Genomic DNA, 20,788 nt, shown 5'->3' with positions numbered 1-20,788 from the left:
TGTTTCTTGGGATTAACTGAACATTTTTGTAAACTCAAATACCTATAATGTAGTATTGGTATGTAAACTGGACAGTGATTCTATATAAGAGGATGTGAAATATCTATTGTTCATACAAGAGCTGAAAATAGCACCCTAATGAGTAAGTGTCCTCTGAGTTACCCTTTGGGTGGTGCATACAAAGGCCCGCTCACAATTCTCCGCGGCTCCCACATGACATGTGACCCACAAGTGAACAGCAAACCCAACCAATCAGCCATAAAAACCCAAATTCATATCCGGATACTGGGGCCAGGAGACGACAAAGATAATTAAGCATATTAGGTTTTAGAGATGCTATTTTGTCATAGGATAATTTTATCTTTGGGTGCTTTACAGCTTTAATAAGGATAAAAGGCTTTTAAAATGACTGGAAATAACATGTGAAAGAGTATGCTTTTGCAGACACTTAGAAACATGGGAGCCTCAGTTACACTAAAATATCAAAAAGTGACTCTAAGAAAGTTAAAATAACCAAATGAACCGCCTTGAGAGACCACTTTTCTGTCCAAAAATGTCACTTCTCATAGGATAATCATGAGAATGCCAGAAATTTTAGAGATTTAGTACAATGCCTACCACCTTTTTTTATACACGAGGAAGTCAAGATCTTATTTAGAAACTGGCGCTTATTTAAAAAAAGGCAGAGCCCAGGAGATGAACCCTCGGGACTGGCAGGTGCTGGACCAGGGACGAACGAGGGTCAGAGGCCTGGCTGGTGGGGGCTCAGTTAAAGAGCTGAGAGCTTTGAAGAAAACCACATTCCAGAAGGAGAAAAAGGTGTTAAGGAGAAATGGCGTCTCTAAAAAGAATAACCAAACATAAGGATATTCTGGGGCAGAGTTGGGTGACCTTCTGGGTCTGGGGTCACCTGGGATGAGGGGTGGGCCTATCCCCAGGAAGCAGGGCCCTGCACCACCTCAGTCCCTGAAAGGGCCAGGAAAGCAAACTCATTTCAAAGGACAGGGAACCAGACATATGACAGAAGGTGCATATGAATCACCGATTCAGTGCTACTTGGAACAGGAGGGCATCGCCTCTTTAACTGCTCATCTGTCTCCCAAAAACCTCAAGATCCGGACAGAACAAGCGGCCCAGAAGCTGGCTCCTCAGTGTGTGTCTTACAGGCCCCTGAAGACAGAGAGTTCCTGTCTTTAAGGGAAAAGGAGCGGTGGACGTGCTGGTTATCCTCTGCCCGCCCCCACCCTGGGATGCAGTCTTGGCCTGTGCCTGTGTCCTGGCTCACTGGCCTCTGTGACCTGCATTCCCTGGGGCCCTTGTCACCTGTGCTCATCCAATGGGAAGCCTGGCAAGGGATGGGGGATGGGAAGAGAGATGGCAGAGTATTTCTTCCCATTCTCTCCTGCAGGCCCTGCCCAGGGCCCTCACCTGTGCCCCCAGCCTCCTGGCTCTGCAGTAGCATTTGCTCCCTGGTCCCTGCAGGCTTGTCAGGGGCAAGGGGATGTGGGGGGATATAAACGCTTTCTTGGGCCTCCCCGCTCCTGGCTGGCTCCCTTTCATTTCTTCATTCCTTGGACCCTGACTCTAAATTGGAGTCTCTCTTTTGCCAGGACCCTGAAGCGACACCAGGGAATGGAGACCATGGAATAAACATGGCAGCGTGTACATTTTATGTTGAAACTGAGATAACCTTACAGAGTAGAACGGAAATCCACATATATACTTTAAACATAAACAGACCTTCAAAAACATCAGCTTCCAACCCCAAATACTGCTGCCCTGGCAGTTCACTCTCCTTTGGACTCCAAGATCTTTAGCGGCAAAACTGGGAACGGATGCTCTACCAGGGGGAATGGAGCCTCCCTCACTCTCCACCTGCGTTATAAGTGGAAGTACAATCAGGAGCCACACAACGGCATTTCATTTCAGTCAACGACGGAACACAGGTGTGAGGTGGTCTGTAAGCTCATACTGTACAGCCTTGTGTGTACTAGGCTCTACCATCGAGGTGTGTGCTGGTACACTCTGAGGTGTTCACACAACAATGAAGTTACCCAACAACACATTCCTCAGAACGTCTTCCTGTTGTGAAGCAACGCATGACTGTAAAGTTAGGGGAATTCCTTGGTTGCCTGAGGGAACTGGTCTTCCAGGCCACAGAGCAGCAGCCACAACCTGATGGAGACAGGGGACGCGGGGAGGGAGAGGAGGAAAATAACTCAAGCGGGGCCAGCACACAGGAAGGAGGAGGAGGGTCAGGAATGGGAGCATCCTAAGATCTTGGAGGATGTCACTCCTCTGAGAACAATGTGGTTGGAGTCCAGCACTTTGATTCCTTTCAGAATAAAGAGTCAGTCCTTAGCAAAAGTCCTGCTATAAGGCCAACATCCTTTGTTACTAAATGGGCAGAGAATTATGCAATATTAGAACACTTTTCACAGTCTATAATTTAAAAATTCCCCACACCTAAAATGAAGACACATTGGTTTCCATTTATATAAAAGCCTAAGTGACCGATCGACCATTCGACTGGTAGCTATGATGCGCACTGACCACCAGGGGCAGACACTCCAATGGGTAGGTTAGCTTGCTGCTGGGGTCAGGCCGATCGGGACTGGGCAAGATGGGCTGGACACACCATGGAGCCCTCTTGCGGTTCCTCCTTGGCCCCGATCGGGCACCGGTGGGGTCCCTCAGCCTGGACTGTGCCCTCTTGCAATCTGGGACCCCTCTGGGGATGTCTACAGGCCAGGCCGAGGAACCCCACCAGTGCATGAATCTGTGCACCAGGCCTCTAGTTTAAAATAAAAGTGAAACACAAGTTGATCTTACTCCTCATAATGCTGGATAGATAATCATTAACCATAACCCCTTGGACTTACAGTAGAACCTGGAAGAGAGGAGAAGGCAGCCGCTAAGGGCATGTGCATAAAAGGAAAAACTGCTGGGCTTCTGGGAGCGGACAGTCACTGAGCAGAAGTGGAACCAGCTGGGGAGTCCTCCTGTGTCCCCTCCAAACACCCACTTTGTTCAATTCCTTTCCTCCTTCCTCATCACTCTCATATATGATGCCACTGCTAAGCTTTTATTAAAAACCAGGCTCTGAAGTCAAGATCCGTGTGGATACTACCGGTTTCCATTAAGGTATATATGTGAACTGCTACTATGGACAAGATGCCTTTACCTTTCAATACCAGCCTGATGATTCTTCGTAAGTGCATTTGTATTCAGATGGAGAAGACTTCTCTTTATTAATATCTAATTCCAAGTGGAATTATCTCATTTCTCATCATTTTTTTTCAAAGATAAAAATTATCAAAAGGCAATAGACACCAGTAAGAACCAGGTTAGTTTGCTTACCTGCTGTCCCCAGCATTTGCCACATACAGCTTCCCAAGGAGGCAAATAACAATGAGGGCTGTGCAGCCACCAGATATGTTATATGAACTCCTCTCTCGTTCTATCTGCAGGTCCTGGGGAAGAAAACGAAGTTAGTGTTGGATTGCACAGGAACGCATATCAAAGGCTTTCCTAGCATCGCTCCCTAAGGGTCTGAATGTGCTTCAAAGAGACAAGAGAATCCTCGGCACTTGCTTTTCGGCCCCCTAATGAGCATTTCTGGAGAGGACACTGGCATGAAACTGGTCTGCCAGACCATCTGCGGACCAGAGGCAGGAAGCAGGGGGTGGCAAACAGACATAACCAGGCAAAAATGAGAAGAATAAAACCAACTGTAGTCAATAAATACCATAGTTTATGGAAAATGCAGGCTTTGTACGGGCTGTCTGAGCTGCCATGTGGAAAAGACAATAGAAAGGCTGACGAGGCCATGTACTTGGTCCTGGTCAATGACTTTAACCCCAAAGTCTCCAATCAATAGTTTCTTTGACAGCTAGGAGAGAGAGGTGACTTGAAGGACAGTGCCCTCTGTTCACTGCAGACAGGAGTCAACCTCCTGTCTTACTGACCAAAGATACAAAAGCTCCTGTACTCGGGTCTGACGTTCACAACAGTGACGCACATGCATAGCAACAGTCAACTTTCATCCTCAATGTCAGCTGGCGGGCGAAGCACTTTACATATAGAGTCTCATCTCATCCTCACGACCACAGTAGTAGCCTCACTGTCCAGAGGCAGAGAAATGGGGTAACCTGCCCCTGTTTACCTGGCTGGAGTTTGGATTCCAATTCAGTTCTCTTCCTCCAAAGCCTATGTTATTACTTGCCACCTAATGAGGCGTCCCTAAGAAAACTAAAAATAGACCAACACTTCTACTGACAGATGTGCATCATCCTCAAGACAGATCGTTGTGAAATTCTACTGACAGAAGGGCTCCGTTACCTCAGAAAATGGGAGTTTAATTAGGAAAAGAAACCGAATGCTAGCTAAAATATCCCAGTAGTAATCTGCTGGTGGGGCAGAGGGAGGGAGAATGCGGTTGGGTGATAAGTCGAGAAGAGGAAGAAATGGTGCCCGGGCTGACGGTGAGGGTGCCACTGGCAGACCAAGGGCCAGGGCACTTTAGTGATTCCTGGTGGCTCAGTGGCTTTGGCCAGCTCCCCGTGCAAAGGGAGAGAGAATTCAGAAACCCAGCATTTATCAGCAATGGCTTTACTCCAGGGGCCAGGCGTGGGAATACAAAGCTAGACAAACACCAATGGGAAACTGGAGACAAAAGAGCCTTAGTTGAGGCCACAGAATAGGAACAGGGTTTTGGTCAAAAAGTAAGGAGAGAAAAAAAGTACAAAGGCAGGAGCTGGGAGAAACCAACTTACTGGGAATGAAGTGGGAAAGGAGAAAGGCAGCGGGAGGGCTGAGGAGGCCGGGGGTTGGGGAGGGCGTGGGGAAAGTGTGTGTGGGGTGGTTCAGGAGCAGGTGAAGGAAAACTCCAGCAAGGGAGTGAGTGAACAGCAGCATCGAAGCTGCGCCAGGCTCCGCCATCGGGCACGTGTGGCCGACTCTTCTGCTTGTCTTCCCACAGGACTTTCAGGAGCAACAGGTTCCTGGCCAAGAAAACAAGGCAGAATCGGCCCATTCCCCCTTGGATATGGGCGGAAACCGGTAATACAATCAGGCACAACTCCAAGAGGAGACACTGAGAGGAACCAGGCCGGGTCTGTCAGGAGTCGCCCAGGAGAGGCGCTCACACCCAGCTGCACCCAGGATGCCTGCGGCTAACCGCATCCCTGAAAAGCTAGATCACTACTGTCGGGGAACTGGGTGTTTTTATTGGGAAATTATCGGAAGAATGATTTTTCTCTTTGTTGACATTTTTTTGCACTAGCAGGCGGGGTCAGTAACAAACATGTGAGGCCTTAAAAAAAAAAAAGCTACACAAGGGTCAAGCATGAGTCTCTACCTTCAGAGACTTTACTTAAACTGTATACATCAGCTTTCTTAAGGGACTGTTGTGAGGATTACATTAGACAGTGTGTGTGAGGGGCTTAGCAGGCCATCTAGATCCTTCCACAGCCTGGAAACTCCGTGACTGAGAGCATTGTTACACTCTCAACACCTACACTGGGCCAGATTAAAGGCAGCGTAGGAAATGTCTATTAAGTGGGCAAATAAAATCACACAACTAAAAATGCCTGGGTTTCCAAAGGCTCTCCCACCGTCTCATCTCTGCTACAATATGAGAAATGTGTTCATGATTCACAAATGAGAAGCTTACAATGCAAATAACTGCTCACTCAGGTCAGTAAGGAGGAACCCACACTTCAGTTAGCGAAGTCCCGTGACCAGAACGACTGACCGAATGTCCTCAGAACCTCGCAGGGAGGGCTGGAGGGAGAAGGGAAGGAGGGGCCTGGATGGCCACCGGGAGGGGCTGTCAAACAGAAGTGAGAGAGAAGAGACAGCAAGCATCCAGCTGGCAGAAGTTTTGTCTGTTTCACCTCCAAACTATGCATAAACAGAACCATAATCCTGCCCACAAAGGCGTTTGTGGGTGGATTTATTCATTTTTTCACATTTAAATAAACAGTATCAAGTTGATATTATGATAGATATGTATTTCATCAAATTATCATATAAATTGGTATGTGAAGTCCACACCCAATTATTACTGCTTTTTATATACTGGAAGGAACTGCTCTAGCTCAGAAACCATCCTTTCACATCCAGAATCAATATTTGTGAAAATACTTCAAGTCTGGATGAAAGGCAATTTTTATGAAAACCCCCTGGGCACTCCTTGCTTGCATGGACTGGGGTATGAACGGCTCTTGACAGACTTACATCAGGGGTGTGATCCCGGGGCCGGGGGCCGGGGGTGGGGGGATGCTCTGGTACACAGAGGCCACGGCAGAGTCCCCTGGGGCTCAGTCAGGCAAGTGTATTCTGCATCGTACGTGCAGTGCAGTATCGTGGTTTACATCACACACAAAAATGATTATAAAATTATGCAATCCTTAAAAAACCGAGGCAGAGCGTGCAACACTAAGACTTTCTGCTACGGCAGAGTTCATATTTGCCTTTAATTTTGGGGAAACACTCCTGTTAGCTTGCCCAGTTACCCCTTGCTAGTACATTAATAGTGATTCAATGGTTTTTTCCCCCCCTAATTTAATAATTTCTTTCATCTTTTCCTGTGTTTCAACTACTTCTTCTCTTTAGCTCCCCCAGCATAAGGAATGCTAAATTTGGCAGCACTTTCACATCAATAGTGGACTAAAGTCTAGTTACATTTTATCCAAGGAACTTTGCTGATATGTTCATGTGTTCCACCCAAACCCCCATTTGTGTGGTAAGATATGTGTATGCAAACACACACACACACACACACAGACACACACACACACACACACGCTCTAACTACAAGTCTGCTCTCTGGAATCACAGTGACAAGGATTTGAAAGCTGTGCTTCTATAGACTTCGTCACCCTGAAGGATTCACTGACATTAAAATACACTCTTCTATTTCTCCTGAAACTGGGTGTAACTGGAACATATTCTAAAAATAACTGCTTCCCTCTCCCCTCCCCAGAAGCAAAAATAGCACATTAACTTTCTTCCTACACCACCTACTCCGCTTAGAAGATGTTTCACAAAATCTTAGTACTGAAAGGAACATGAAAGGACCATCTGGACGGTTTCTTCTACTACCAGCTCTAACCTGATAAATGAAGTCAGTAAAGATATATTTACCATTAGATCAACTACCTATTTTCTCCAAACTCTCAACTTTTCCAATTTGCTTAAATTTCTCACACTCTAGGTAAAACATACAAAAATATGCATAACTATTATTCTTTATTAAAACCCCTCAGGTTTGGGGTTGTTTTTACATTAATGCAATCATGGGGAAAATTGCTTTGTGCTAAACCAGGACCAATTTTAATAGTTCCCCATTTTAGCCAAAACTATTTGGCTAAACTATTTTAGCTAAAATGAGGAAGTCAGCAAACCTCAAGACATAAGTCTAGAAAAACTAGTAAAAAACATGCACACATCACCATTCCTTTCCAAGCACGGTCTAAAAGGATCAACTTAAATGACTCCTGAGATTCAATTAACGAGATGATTGACTTATCTGCTCAACAAAGGCTCTTTCTACTGAGCAGGACTGATTTAGCCTGTGTTATGTCTGCATAAATATTACAGTTAACTGAGGTTTATCTCTAAATCAAAAGAAGGAATCCCATTTTCAAGACCTGGGGTTTTATTTTGCTTCTTTTTATTGCAAGACAGTGGGAACAATGAGGGGGGAAAAGAGATGTGTGCCGCATGAGACCAATTCAGCAGGAAAGAGCTGCAAGACAGAAAATACATTGCTGGGGATGGTTGTAATTTGGTTTGAAAGTCCCAGAGATGACGCAACACTGGATCGTTCTTTGTTTCCTACCAATTTTCAGGTTGCGAAAGGAAAGCATCAGACAGCACAAGGCAGAGAGGGTTGGGTAATTTCAATAGAACTTGGCAGCTCCCCCTAGCTCGGTTAAAACATAGCTCTGAACACATTGCTAACAGTGTCCGTCACAAATAATAAGATTCTGCATGGTTTTAGTATTTGGGTCTGATTTTGGTTTATTCTGAGAACAAGCCAATCTGTCAGCCAGGCAATGGGGAAGGGAAAAAACCAGTACTGCCTAATACTGCCACCTGCTGGCTGTTGCTGGAATCACATGTCCATTCCTTGGAGGAACTTTCTGATCTACCAGAAACAAAGACAAAACAAAACGCTAGCTTAAATACAGGCAGACACTCAGGTCCACAACTTAACTATGAATATGCTAATTTTTAAAAGACAAGAATTTCTAAACTGTAAAGCTTTGCATTCATCCTCCTTTTTCACCATTGTGTTACCATACGGTTTTTACTAACAAAACAAAGCCAAGCTGAGTGGTATTTCTATTCATTTACTCACTAACAGATAGCTTTACAAGTTAAAATACTTCCTTTTTTATCCCTCAGGACAACCATATTCTAGAACATTCTTCACTGTGGTGAGGAATCTATACCTGTCCTGAAAAGGAAATAAGACAGATTTTTAAGAGTCTCCTGCCTAGGGGCCAATTAGGAAAAAATACGGGGGACATAAAATGAGGAAGGGTCCAATTATAAAGTAGCATGTATAAACAAAGAAGCTGCCAGCATTTATAAACCCTTGGACAGACAGACTTCACTGGTTCCCCTTTGGGGGCCCCCTCCCCACGAGGGAGTCTGTATACACTTGCAATTAATTTCCACGCTTTTGCATAAAATCTTTTAGTCCACGAATTTTTATTCTTCAAACTCTGTAGGACAAGAACTCGGAAACTCCAGCTTGCCATTTGGGGTATCACAATTATACCAACAATGGAAGCGACTTCCTTCGAGAATCTGAAATGCTGACTATTCACCCCGTTTTTGTGGGTGGGGAAGTAGGGAGGCCACTGTGGTCATTTGTTTTATTCACATCTATCATCTTGGGCCAAATAACAACCTAAACACAATAGGTGACAAAACTTAGCTGCTAAAGTTGGCATTGTTACAGAGCATTGTTGGGAAGCAGAACTGACGTAAGTCACAAAGTTCTGAAATCCCGGGCCTTTGGGAAGCCGTGGCGGCCACAGGAGGGACTGGCTATGAATGGTCCTCACTAGGGAGGGAGATCCAAGATGAGATACAATCAGGGGCCTCGGGGCACACCTGCTTCTGCCAGCCCACACAGTAAGCATCAGAGGCCAGTGGTCAGCGTCACCTTCACCACAAGCCACGTGTGGCGCCAGGCAACCTGGGGACAGAGGAGGAAAGCAGTGGCCTCAAAGAAGCCTCCAGTATTTGGTGAAACTGTTCAAAGAATTTTCCCCGCTTCTGTTAGTCTCTATTTTCGACTAATACCTACTTTTCTTTTGTGGAAATAAGTGCTATTTATTTTGGCTTGATGTTTCTGAACCTTTTTAACCGATTGTCCCTCTCAGACAGATATTGACATGCACCACCCTCCTTAATGTTACTTAGAACATCAAAATAAATGAGATATTGTATATTTATCTCTATATTCATATAATGTGAGACTACAAATGCCCCTAAATATAAAATCTATTCTTTTACTTATAGACCCCCATGATGTCTAGAAGAATGAGGTTATAAAATATTAGCTCAATCTATACTAGTGACTGAGAAAGGTATGTGTGTGAGAGAGAAAGAGAGACAGAGTGAGAGAGAGAAAAAGAGAGAGAGAGAGAGAAAAAGAGAGAGAGAGAGAGAGAGAGACTACAGAAATGTCATCAGTGAGGCAAATTTGAGGCTTTAGGCGCTGAGCTTGGGAAAGTTTTAGTTATTAAAAGTAAGAGAGAAAGCTGAAATGACTGGATCTTATTTAAATACTGAGTTTTCCTGCAAGACCTCAGGAACACCCAGAAAGAGGAAAGCTAGAGAGCCGCTGGCTATTGTGAGGAAAGAATGTAGGAGTGGCTGGGAAATTACAAACCTGCCCTTCTCCGAAAGGCCTTGAAAGGCCTGCGGAGGAACGTCCAAGATCAGGCCAAGGAGATCAGGAAATCTGTTGCATGTTAGACATTTCAAAAGACCCAAGTTTACCTTGAAACAATGACCCTCAAAGACCCAATACTGAGAGGGACAGGAAAGAAAGACAGTTGGCGATGGCCTTCCAGGCCATTAACACGAGAGTACACTGTGTAATTTCCCAAGCAATGTAATGGCTAAGTCAGGCACTGTTTCCATGACAACGGAGAAATTTTTTCTGAAGTCCCTGATGAAGCAAAGGAAAAATAAGAGCATGTCTCTTTAATTAGTATAAACATAAGCATCATCCAAATGGGAACACTTTGAGAGTAAAAGGGCTGGACGCCGAGCCACCCCACCAAGCACCATGAAAACCAAAGCATAATGAGCATCTCGCTGCAAAGTCCAGGGGGGTCTCTGGCAGTTTTGGGGCCAAAAAGAACAATCTGGGAAAAATTCAAGTGTGAAGAGGAAGCTGAGGGGTGGGATGGATTGGAGAATAAGAGAAAGTTTTAAAGCCAAAAATTCATAACCAGGTCCTCCATAGGTGGGTTCTAGACGGTCTCTCCGGTTCACTTTATATCATTTCTACCTTTGAAATCTACCTTCTAACCACGGTGGATGTCGGCGTGTTGCCTGCAGCCCATCTGGCCTCCCAGGTTTTGTCTGCTTCACTCCTCTCTGCCCCCCCCCCCCCCCGACTTCTCCAGGGAACCCTGAGCTTGACTTCTTTATCAGACTCCTACGTCACCAACACTTCTCTCAAGGTCCTTCCCATTTATATCTTACTTGTTTAATATCCGGCTATGCCTGATTCAATGCTCTTTTCTCAATTAGGCTTGGCATACAGTCAGTTCTCAACAAATACAGGGGTGGGCAAAAGTAGGTTTACAGCTGTTCATGTGGAAAATGCAATAATTAATAATACAATAAATTCTGTTTTGAATATTCACAACTGTCAACATACTTTTGCCCACCCCTGAATTTACTGGATTGAATGCATTACACAGGAAAATGTAACAATTAAGTCTCCAAGAAAAATGTCAGGTCATGAACTGGCTAGTTAAAAGCGGGGGGAAAAAATAATGATAAATAAGAATGAGGCTCCTTACTAAGTATTTTTCCGAATGGGACTTTCATTTCAAGTAGAGTTGCTGCTAATAACCCGGAGCCATCAATGGCCAGAAGAGGCCCGAGACCCTGTGGAGGCCTGACTCGAGGTGACATTGGCCTCTGGTGGATAAAACTGAGAATACAGCAGTTCCAAGTAAAAGGAAAAGCTGCCATGGCACTAAGCAATGACTGAAAAACCCAAGGTTTCTTCTGTTTTTCACTTTTCTCCCACGAGGGCTGTGAGCCCACTGTCAAATTTCTACCTCAATTACATATTAGCATTCAGGACACTGGGTCTAGAACAGGGGTGGGCAAACTTTTTGACTCGAGGGCCACAATGGGTTCTTAAACTGGACCGGAGGGCCGGAACAAAAGCATGGATGGAGTGTTTGTGTGAACTAATATAAATTCAAAGTAAACATCATTACATAAAAGGGTACGATTTTTTTTTTTTTTTTTTTTTTTAGTTTTATTCATTTCAAACGGGCCGAATCCAGCCCGCGGGCTGTAGTTTGCCCACGGCTGGTCTAGAAACACATAGTCACATCAGAGTTCCATGAGAGCCGGAGAGTGAGCTAATATGATACTGAGCCCCAATAGGAGTTGGTTTTATTACCGTGATTCCTTTTCTCCTAAGTAATCTTTCCCAGCCTCCTGGTATTTTTCTTGGAAATGAAGACCACCAGACACTCCGGAGATGGAGGTGCACTTTAAACCACCTGCTACTCCAAGGGTAACTATTATCTGTGACAGGAGAGAGACACTGGGACCAAAGAAGGGATGGGTTAGAGTGAGGAAAGGGTATAAGGTTGAGGTGCAAATATGTGAACTATTTTTGCCTTATAAACAAGTCAGATGATGCTGTGTAATATTATTTGCTTTTCTGCTGCCATTAGCACACGATCCGACGTCAGGAGATCCTGGAATGTGCATGGTGTGTACCTGCAATTCTGGGGTGGGGAAGGGGGAGGTCTCTAGCTGCTCTCACTTCACTTAATGGCTTGTCATCATTTTTAATCTCTAGGCTTTCAGGACATGGCCGCACATTCACCTTATTCAAGTCCTTAGATCATTGGTTCTCAACCTTCTGGCCCTTTAAATACAGTTCCTCATGTTGTGACCCAAACATAAAATTATTTTCGTTGCTACTTCATAACTGTAATGTTGCTACTGTTACGAATCGTAATGTAAATATCTGATATGCAGGATGGTCTCAGGCAACCCCTGTGAAAGGGTTGTTCGACCGCCAAAGGGATCGCGACCCACAGGTTGAGAACCGCTGCCTTAGACTATGCTTACATATCTTTGTCTGCATGCAGGTTGCAGCTCGCTCAGGAGGGGAAATCTTTGAAGCCCAAATCATTGCCTCCATAGAAAGGGATCTCAGAGAGGGAAGGGGGTGCCCAACGGGAGCGGGGGCCCCCTTCTATGTGCCTGGGAGCAGCTGCACTCTCTCCCTGCGTGTGTTCTAGGAGTGAGGCTGCCAGAGAAGGAGGCTGACTCTGATGATCAGACACATTCAAATTTACATGTACAAACAAATCCATGTTCCCAAGCAAAACAAACGATCCTTGGACATTGGCCCGTGCTTTTGTGAAGCAGTGAGAACCACACCGCCACACGTCACGTAAAATAGCTGTTCTCAGATCACATTTGTGAAAAGGGGGTCGGTCATTCTGAGCACTTCACTAAAAGCTCTGTTTCGCCCAAACACCTGGACCCCAGGCACATGCATGTAACAGATGGCGACCACACTCATTTCAATTAAGTGGAAGTGTACCAGCTGGCATCAATACGAGCCTGCCCGAGAGAAGCAATAACGCATACATTTATTTAATAAGCCCATTGCCTCATGCACCATCACTCGCTTTCATCTTCTTTTTCATTTTGGCCGGCACGCGATGCCAGGAACTCCATCTTGCTGCCAACTTCTACTGAGAATGGAAACCCTATTACAAAAGGGAGACCAGCAACAAGTAGACATGCCCTGTCCGGTAATCTTTAAGAAGCAAGAGTTTGGCCTCAGTGACCTCCCGGCACCCCCATCGCCCGGACCCTTCGGCCATACCTACCATTTCCTTGAACGCGCTCTCAAGGGCCCCGATGACCAGACACTCGTGGGGAATCTTCTTCTCGGTGAAGAAGCGCGTGGGCGGGGTGCCGGGGGAGCCGGGGGCCCCCACGCCTCCGCGGAGCGAGGCGGCGCGGGTCAGCGCGCGGCTGGCGGGCGCGCCCTCGGGCTCCTCGCCCAGGCAGGCGGGCGGCAGGACGGCCGAGTTCCGGAGGATCTCCACCAGCTCCCGCAGCTGCTCGGCCACGTGGTGCTGCAGCAGGCGGGACGCCACCACCGCCGCGCCCGACCCCGCGTGGCCGTCGAACAGCGACCAGTAGTGGCAGCAAACGCCTTCCGATTCCTGCGGGGAGAGGGACAGGGAGGCGTGAGGGCCGCGGAGGCCACTGGCCCGAGACACCCACGTGGCCAGGCCCGCGGGGCTCAGCGCATCCGCCTGGAGGGCTGGCTGGGGTCTGCACACATGGGGGCGAAACACCGCAGAGAGCCTCAGGGCAGGGTCCCCGGCTCTGTCACTGTGGCTACCACCACCCCCGGGATGAAGCTCCCTGCCTCTCCACCAGGCGGAAGGGACCCAAGGGACCACGTGCTCATTTGGGCCCCTGTTTGAGGAGGAATCCCATACAAACAGATAACGTGTTTAGAAGTCCAGCTTTAACCTCGAATCCCCACCTGGAGTCTGTGGAGAAAGGCCTTTTTTTGCAGGTTCTTCAAGGGGAAATAAACGGACTCGTGTTCCCTCTTTAGGCCTTTATATTCTCAGATAACTGCCCCATCCTCTCTGGTCTACAGCCTGAATGTTGGAACAGTCTTCCCTTAGACGCCCAGTCTAGTCCAGGCGTCACAATTCACATCTCCTGTCCCTGCCTCCTCCCTCCCCGTCTTCTAGCTGTCACTCAGCATCTGTTTCCTCTTCCGACCCCAATGCTGCTCACACAGCCATGTGCAGCCCGCAGCCCCACACCTTCCACGGATTTAGTACCTGTCAGGGGATTTCTAGACCATTTCAAAATGAACGGTTTTTAAAAAGCATGTTTGAATCACACATGCCTAAGGTCTTAGTTCTGGGGGGAAAAGGTGCTCAATTAAGATCTATCAAATACTGAGATAACACGGGTAAAGTGCATATGACATCCACTCTGACTGCTGGGCTTAATATCCTGCAACAATAAATACTGGGTCCTTTTTTAGCTGAAGCCATTAAATACAACTTTCTTTTGGTCCATCTTATTTGTTTAATTGAAATATATTTGACATACAATAGTGTGTAAATTTAAGGTGTACAGTATGTTGACTTAGTACATTCATATACTGTACTATGATTACCATTACAGCAATAGTGAGCATGTCATGTAATTCTTTTTTGGGTGGTTAGAATAATTAAGATATAATCTCTTGCAAGTGTAATTATTACAACACAATATTGCTTCAATATTCACTATATTATATATTATATCTCACTGCAAGTCTGTCCCCTTAAAAATCATCTCTCCTACCATTTTCGGTCTATCTTGGAACGATGCTGGAAGATATTATCTGGTTATGGGGACCTATGCCATTACTCTATTTGCACCCTTTTAAACTTTTCCACTCAATTCTGTGCGAGGTGCTAAGAGATAAACTGGTAGAGTTTTGTTTGCTTTTTAGTCACAAATATTTACTGAGCATTCTCTGTATGACAGGCACACAAAAAAGTAAGCAGTGGGGATAAACAACTGGATAAAAGAGATATCAGACATGGTCTAATACTAATCCAGTGGGAGAGACACCGATCAAATAATCACACAAGTAAACATAAGACCGAGATTCTGGTGAGGGCTACAAGAAGAGGTCCTCGGTGCTGTGAGGCCACCTGCGGAGGGGCCCAGTGGAGGGGCTTCCTGTGACATGAGGACCAGGCTGAGGCTGCTTGGAAGGAAACAAGATAAGGAAAGGAGGGGAGAGAATGCCAGGCAGCAGCAAGAGCGGGTGCACAGTCCCTGTGGTAGGAAGGTGCCTAAAGAGCAAGCGGAGACTGAACCATGGCCATGTGGCTGAATAGGGCAGTGAGCAGGAAAGGAGGGGGGTGAGGCAGGAGAGGAGGGGGGTGAGGCAGGAGAGGAGGGGGGTGAGGCAGGAAAGGAGGGGGGTGAGGCAGGAGAGGAGGGGGGTGAGGCAGGAAAGGAGGGGGGTGAGGCAGGAGAGGAGGGGGGTGAGGCAGGAGGGGGGGGTGAGGCAGGAGAGGAGGGGGTTGAGGTAGGAGAGGAGGGGAGTGAGGCAGGAGAGGAAGGGGGTGAGGCAGGAGAGGAGAGGGTGAGGCAGGAAAGGAGGGGAGTGAGGCAGGAGAGTAGGGGGGTGAGGCAGGAAAGGAGGGGGGTGAGGCAGGAGAGTAGGGGGGTGAGGCAGGAAAGGAGGGGGGTGAGGCAGGAGAGGAGGGGAGTGAGGCAGAAGAGTAGGGGGGTGAGGCAGGAAAGGAGGGAGGTGAGGCAGGAGAGTAGGGGGGCGAGGCAGGAAAGGAGGGGGGTGAGGCAGGAGAGTAGGGGGGTGAGGCAGGAAAGGAGGGGGGTGAGGCAGGAGAGTAGGGGGGTGAGGCAGGAAAGGAGGGGGGTGAGGCAGGAGAGGAGGGGGATGAGGCAGGAGAGTAGGGGGGTGAGGTCAGACTTGCGAGGGAGGTAGCAGCTAGACCACTCAGTCCTGCCTGGGCACATGAAGAGTTTGCCTTTAGCCTAAGAGTAACAAAAGCCATTGGCTGAGATGGGAACGGCAAAGGTGATTTATGGTTGTAAAAGATCACTCAAATGATGCTAGTAGAGAAGAGAGGAAGTAAGGACGCCATCCTAAAAAGACATTTAACCTAATTCCGGCAGTGAGAAACACTTACAAGCAACTGAAAGTAACATAAAACAGGGGAGTAAGCCCTGTCACTCAGAGAAAAATTAATGGAAAGAACAATGAGTGAAGGATTAGAAAAATGGGTTCTAACGGCATCCCTGACACCAATCCCCTGCGTGGGAGGCGGAGCAAGGTTAGGGAGGCAGTGCAGGCACTAGACCTCGGCCTGGTCACTCTAGGGCTGGCCGTCCCTGCTGCCTACCATCTCTGTGCCATGTTTTCCTAGTAAGGAAAATGCAGGTGACAGCTATCTTATGGGGCGGGGGTATTTGGGAGGGTTAAATGGTAATTTATGTGAAGTGACCAGTTAAGCAACACAGCATACGCTGTGTGTGGCTGCTATCATTACATTACAATACGATTATGGGTGAGTCGTTTTCCGGGCTTTTCAGTTCTTCAGCAAAGGGAGGGGTTACCCTAGAAGACTCCGATGCTTCTACTAACTCTGAAAGTCCTGCATTTAAGAAGTACAGATCAGTGTGGGCTGGGGGTGTGGAGGAAGAAGTTGGGCCTCGAAGCCCAAATAAGTAGACGTTGATGGATTGGAGGTGATATGGAGGCCCAGGAGAGGCAAGTCCTAGGAGGCTTAGGTGATGTGGCCGACTCCGGCAGGTGCTTACCGGAATCCACTCCCCCTTCTGTCTCACCACTGATTCTGTCTGGTGCAGCAATATAGCCACTAAAAATACTTCCCCCGCCTCCCTTGCAGCTGTGTGGTCATATGGCCCTGTGCACTCCAGGGAGCTGCAAGTGGAAGTCTCCTGGGTGCAACTTCCAGAAAAGCTACTGTTTTCCTGATAAAAAGGGCAACTCAACTGGTACTGGGTTTGTCTTTTATCCTTCCCCCTTTCTTCCTGCCTGGGTCACAGAAGCAACACCTGAAGGTGGAGTAACCCTCCTGCTAAAAAGGCTGACAGCTGTAACTGTGGTGGGACAGGAGTCAGGACCTGGCCCGGGATGCCTGGCGGGGGAGGCCACACAGCACAGCCCACCTCGGGGCGTCCTGCCACGCGGGCCTCAGGACATTTTGATGGCCTCTGTTAGATTCCGTAGCGAAAGCTGGGGACATGGAGAAGAGCGGATGGGCATGTCTACATAGCATCCGGGGAGCTGTGGCATGAGGGGCGGAGGGAAGCAAGCAGGATGAGGAAGGCACAAGCACAGAAAAGGATGAGCAGTAATCCAAGCAGCAGAATAAGACGGAGCCCCGGGCATCCTTGGGTGGAATTCAGAGTCCGTGAATCTCTATTTTCAAAAACTTCTGAAACTTAGCAGTTCCTCCTATTATGACTGCAAGGCAATGCCTGTGACTCGGTTGCCAGCAGAAATAAAGCACTGCGATTCCACACGTCCTGACTGAGTGTTGATGCTCACCGCAACCTGCGACGGTGGCAGCAGCTATTAAAGCCACCTCTGGCTCTTGTCATTTGCCGCATTAGTAAAGTACATGCTGCCATATTATATCCTCACGACCTGGGAAAAGTGGCCAAAGGAAGGGAAATCTTGCTGAGCACATTGAATTCCCCAGACTCCGGGCCACCAGAGTAAAACCCGCACACAGTCCTCCTGCACCCGATTTCAGTGAAAACCCAGCCACGTGTCTGAGGAGGCTGCCGCAGGCGCAGGCGAGGGGTGCAGAGGCGCAGTTGTCTCAGGATCCAGGTGCAGTTACACCACCATCATCATGTTTCTAAAGCCTTGATTTAAACCAAAGCAGATCAAACTCCACGAAAAAACAGGCTACACTGCAATGGAATGCTACTGCATTTTTCAAAAGCAGCTCTGAAATTCTCCTGACAAGTATTCCAAGCATTTCCTTCAACAAGGCAGGGCGCTTTGTAGTAACTACAGCAACCAGGTGACAACACGCCTGGGGGCTTTCCAGGCAGTCAAGAGGGCACCTGGTTGGGGGACTTCTGAGTGGGGCCCAGGGGGCCAACACTTCCCTTGTGAGAACTTTTCCGCACAGCAGTTCTATACACTCTGGTACAGCTCATTTTAAAATGCAATTAATAATGTTTACAGCTAAAACTTGTAAGACAATTTTTCCACAAAGAATTTTTCTCACCCTGGCTGATGTGGGGACCAAGTCCAGACCAGCGAAGTATCTCTAAAGGTGGGGTCCCACCATAATCCTCTGTAAAGCCCCCCCCACACACACACACACACCTGGGAATTGTAACGAGCAGCCAAAGATGAGAACCCCTTGTCTCACCGAAAGGGGGCTGCTAAGCAGTCAGGAGACTCACTTTCTAGCCCAGGGGTGGGCAAACTTTTTGACTCGAGGCCCACAATGGGTTCTTAAACTGGACGGAGGGCCGGAACAAAAGCATGGATGGAGTGTTTGTGTGAACTAATATAAATTCAAAGTAAACATCATTACATAAAAGGGTACGGTCTTTTTTTTTTTTTAGTTTTATAGCCCCAAGTCTGCCCTGGGTTGCTGTGTGACCTCGGAAAGTCACTTACATTTCCCTGAACTGACCAGAGGAGTGGTGTGCAAACTGTCTTCCTGGTTCCGATGTGGTGCCTCAGGAAAGAGGGAGTGAGGTGAGCGCTTAAGCGATGAGTTCCTTTGACAATTTCAACCAGAGCAGCACAATTTTATCAGTTATCAACACCAGGGTTTTGCCCAGCTGGTATGGCTCAGCAGTTGAGCGTCGACCCAGAAACCAAAAGGTCATGGTTCGATTCCCGGTCAGGGCATGTGCTGGGGTTGTGAGCTTGATCCCCTACTGGCCACACAGCACAGCCTACCTCAGAGGCAGTGATAAGCCCACTGCAAGCCCAGCATGCAGGAGGCAGCTGATCGATGCTTCAGCTGATCCTCTCTCATCGATGTTTCTATCTCTCTATCCCTCTTCCCCCCCCCTCTAAAAATCAATAAAAACATACTTAAAAAAAAAAAAGAAAAAACACCAGGGTTTTGCAAAAGATTTTGGACAAAAAGATACAACTGTGTAAAAAAAAATTTCAAAGCCCTTGAACTAGATAAAACCAAGCCCATTAAGAGATTTCAAAACGTTCAGTGTCCTCCTAGGGCAAGGAACTTAAAGTGAGTGATACACTATTGTGGGAAGGTGGGCTCTCACCACATGCTTCGACTCCAGGCCAGCCATTAAAGTGTAAGAGACCACAGACTCACAGAGACGCCTGGGGATGGGTCAAGGCACCCTTTCCATCACTTAACAAGCCTCACACTGCAGGCAATATTCTAGATGCTTCACACACATTAGCTCAGTGGTTCTCAACCTTCCTAATGCCGCGACCCTTTCATACAGTTCCTCATGTTATGGTGACCCCCAACCATAAAATTATTTTTGTTGCTACTTCATAACTGTCATTTTGCTACTGTTATGAATCATAATGTAAATATCTGATATGCAGGATGTATTTTCATTGTTACAAATTGAACATCATTAAAGCATAGTGATTAATCACAAAACAATATGTAATTATATATTCAATATGTGTTTTCTGATGGTCTTAGGCGACCCCTGTGAAAGGGTCGTTCGACCCCAAAGGGGTCGCGACCCACAGGTTGAGAACCGCTGCATTAGCTCAATAAGCCTTCCTCCAAACCTATGAATAACCACTCTACAGGAATGGTGATTCTCCCCATTCTATAGAGGAGAAAATGAGGGACAGAGTGTAACTGTTCGAGGTCACCACCTCAGTGATGCGGCCGGGGTCAGAGTCCCTGCCTACACCATCAACCCCTGTGTGAAGCTAAATACCCTACCCTGCCCTCCTCCAGCCCCTGGCGGAAAGCTTGCCCTAATGCACACTTGGCACTCAAATCTACTTCTCCACTCTGCAACCTGAATTGGAACCTGGATAATATTTCCTAAAACACAAAATCTGATCATATTTCTGTGACCAGTCTGACAACATGCTAAGAAGCTGGCTCCAGTCTCTGAGCCCCAGTGTGCAACTTCTGATCCAGTCTCTTATTCTCTCCGACTCCAAATCCCACCCACACAGAACTACGGCACTTGCAGCTCATCACAACCGCTGCTAACCCCACCCGCTCTGCTCGACCCCCACTGTCTTAGTATTCAGCCTACACATCATCTCCAAACTCTCACTGCACCCTGAACCCACCCTACTGCAGAATTCGTCATATTGTACGTAATCGGTCACCTGCTTGGGCAATGACAAAAAGAAAGAATATTCTGGAAAAGGGGAACTAATAGGCAATGCAGGTGAAAAGAGGAGTATATGTGGTGTCAGCACACGGACCCACCAGGGTTATTTTAAAAGTTGGGTAATGTACGTAGGCACCTTCAAGTGACTTCACACACACAGATCCCACCTGTCCTGATACGTCCGCATAGAAAACCACAGGCTCTGCAGCAAGACACCTGGGCTCTGGAATTTACTACGATGCGATCCTAGGCAAGTTCCTTACCTTCTCTCCACTGTTTTCTTAAAGAACAAGATAAAAGTAGGATATAGGCCAGTCGTGGGCAAACTACGGCCCGCGGGCCGGATCCGGCCCGTTTGAAATGAATAAAACTAAAAAAAAAAAAAAAAAAAAGACCGTACCCTTTTATGTAATGATGTTTACTTTGAATTTATATTAGTTCACACAAACACTCCATCCATGCTTTTGTTCCGGCCCTCCGGTCCAGTTTAAGAACCCATTGTGGCCCTCAAGTCAAACAGTTTGCCCACCCCTGGGATAGACTATAAGGACTCACTCATTTAAGGCATGTCTCGGAGTCCCCTCTCCTATGTGCCAGGGTCAGGCTGCCCACTGGGGTTGTAGCAGGGACGGGA

At 47.3% G+C, this 20,788-nt stretch overlaps 1 protein-coding gene across 2 annotated transcripts in view; it reads right to left on the bottom strand.

Annotated features, from left to right (window-relative positions):
- The window catches only part of PPM1H (protein phosphatase, Mg2+/Mn2+ dependent 1H), a 235,395-nt gene that overhangs the window by 118,963 nt on the left and 95,644 nt on the right, over nt 1–20,788 (bottom strand). For both annotated transcript variants that reach the window (XM_036298716.1, XM_036298715.1), the window contains exons 3-4: nt 13,137–13,478; nt 3,361–3,473 (exon numbers count right to left, since the gene is read on the bottom strand). In XM_036298716.1, coding sequence (XP_036154609.1) covers nt 3,361–3,473; nt 13,137–13,478 — 455 coding nt within the window. The remainder of the gene's footprint in view (nt 1–3,360; nt 3,474–13,136; nt 13,479–20,788) is intronic.

The sequence above is a fragment of the Myotis myotis genome, unplaced genomic scaffold (assembly GCF_014108235.1).
Source record: "Myotis myotis isolate mMyoMyo1 unplaced genomic scaffold, mMyoMyo1.p scaffold_m19_p_3, whole genome shotgun sequence".
NCBI lineage: Eukaryota > Metazoa > Chordata > Mammalia > Chiroptera > Vespertilionidae > Myotis > Myotis myotis.
This window is presented reverse-complemented; position numbering and strand designations above follow the sequence as displayed.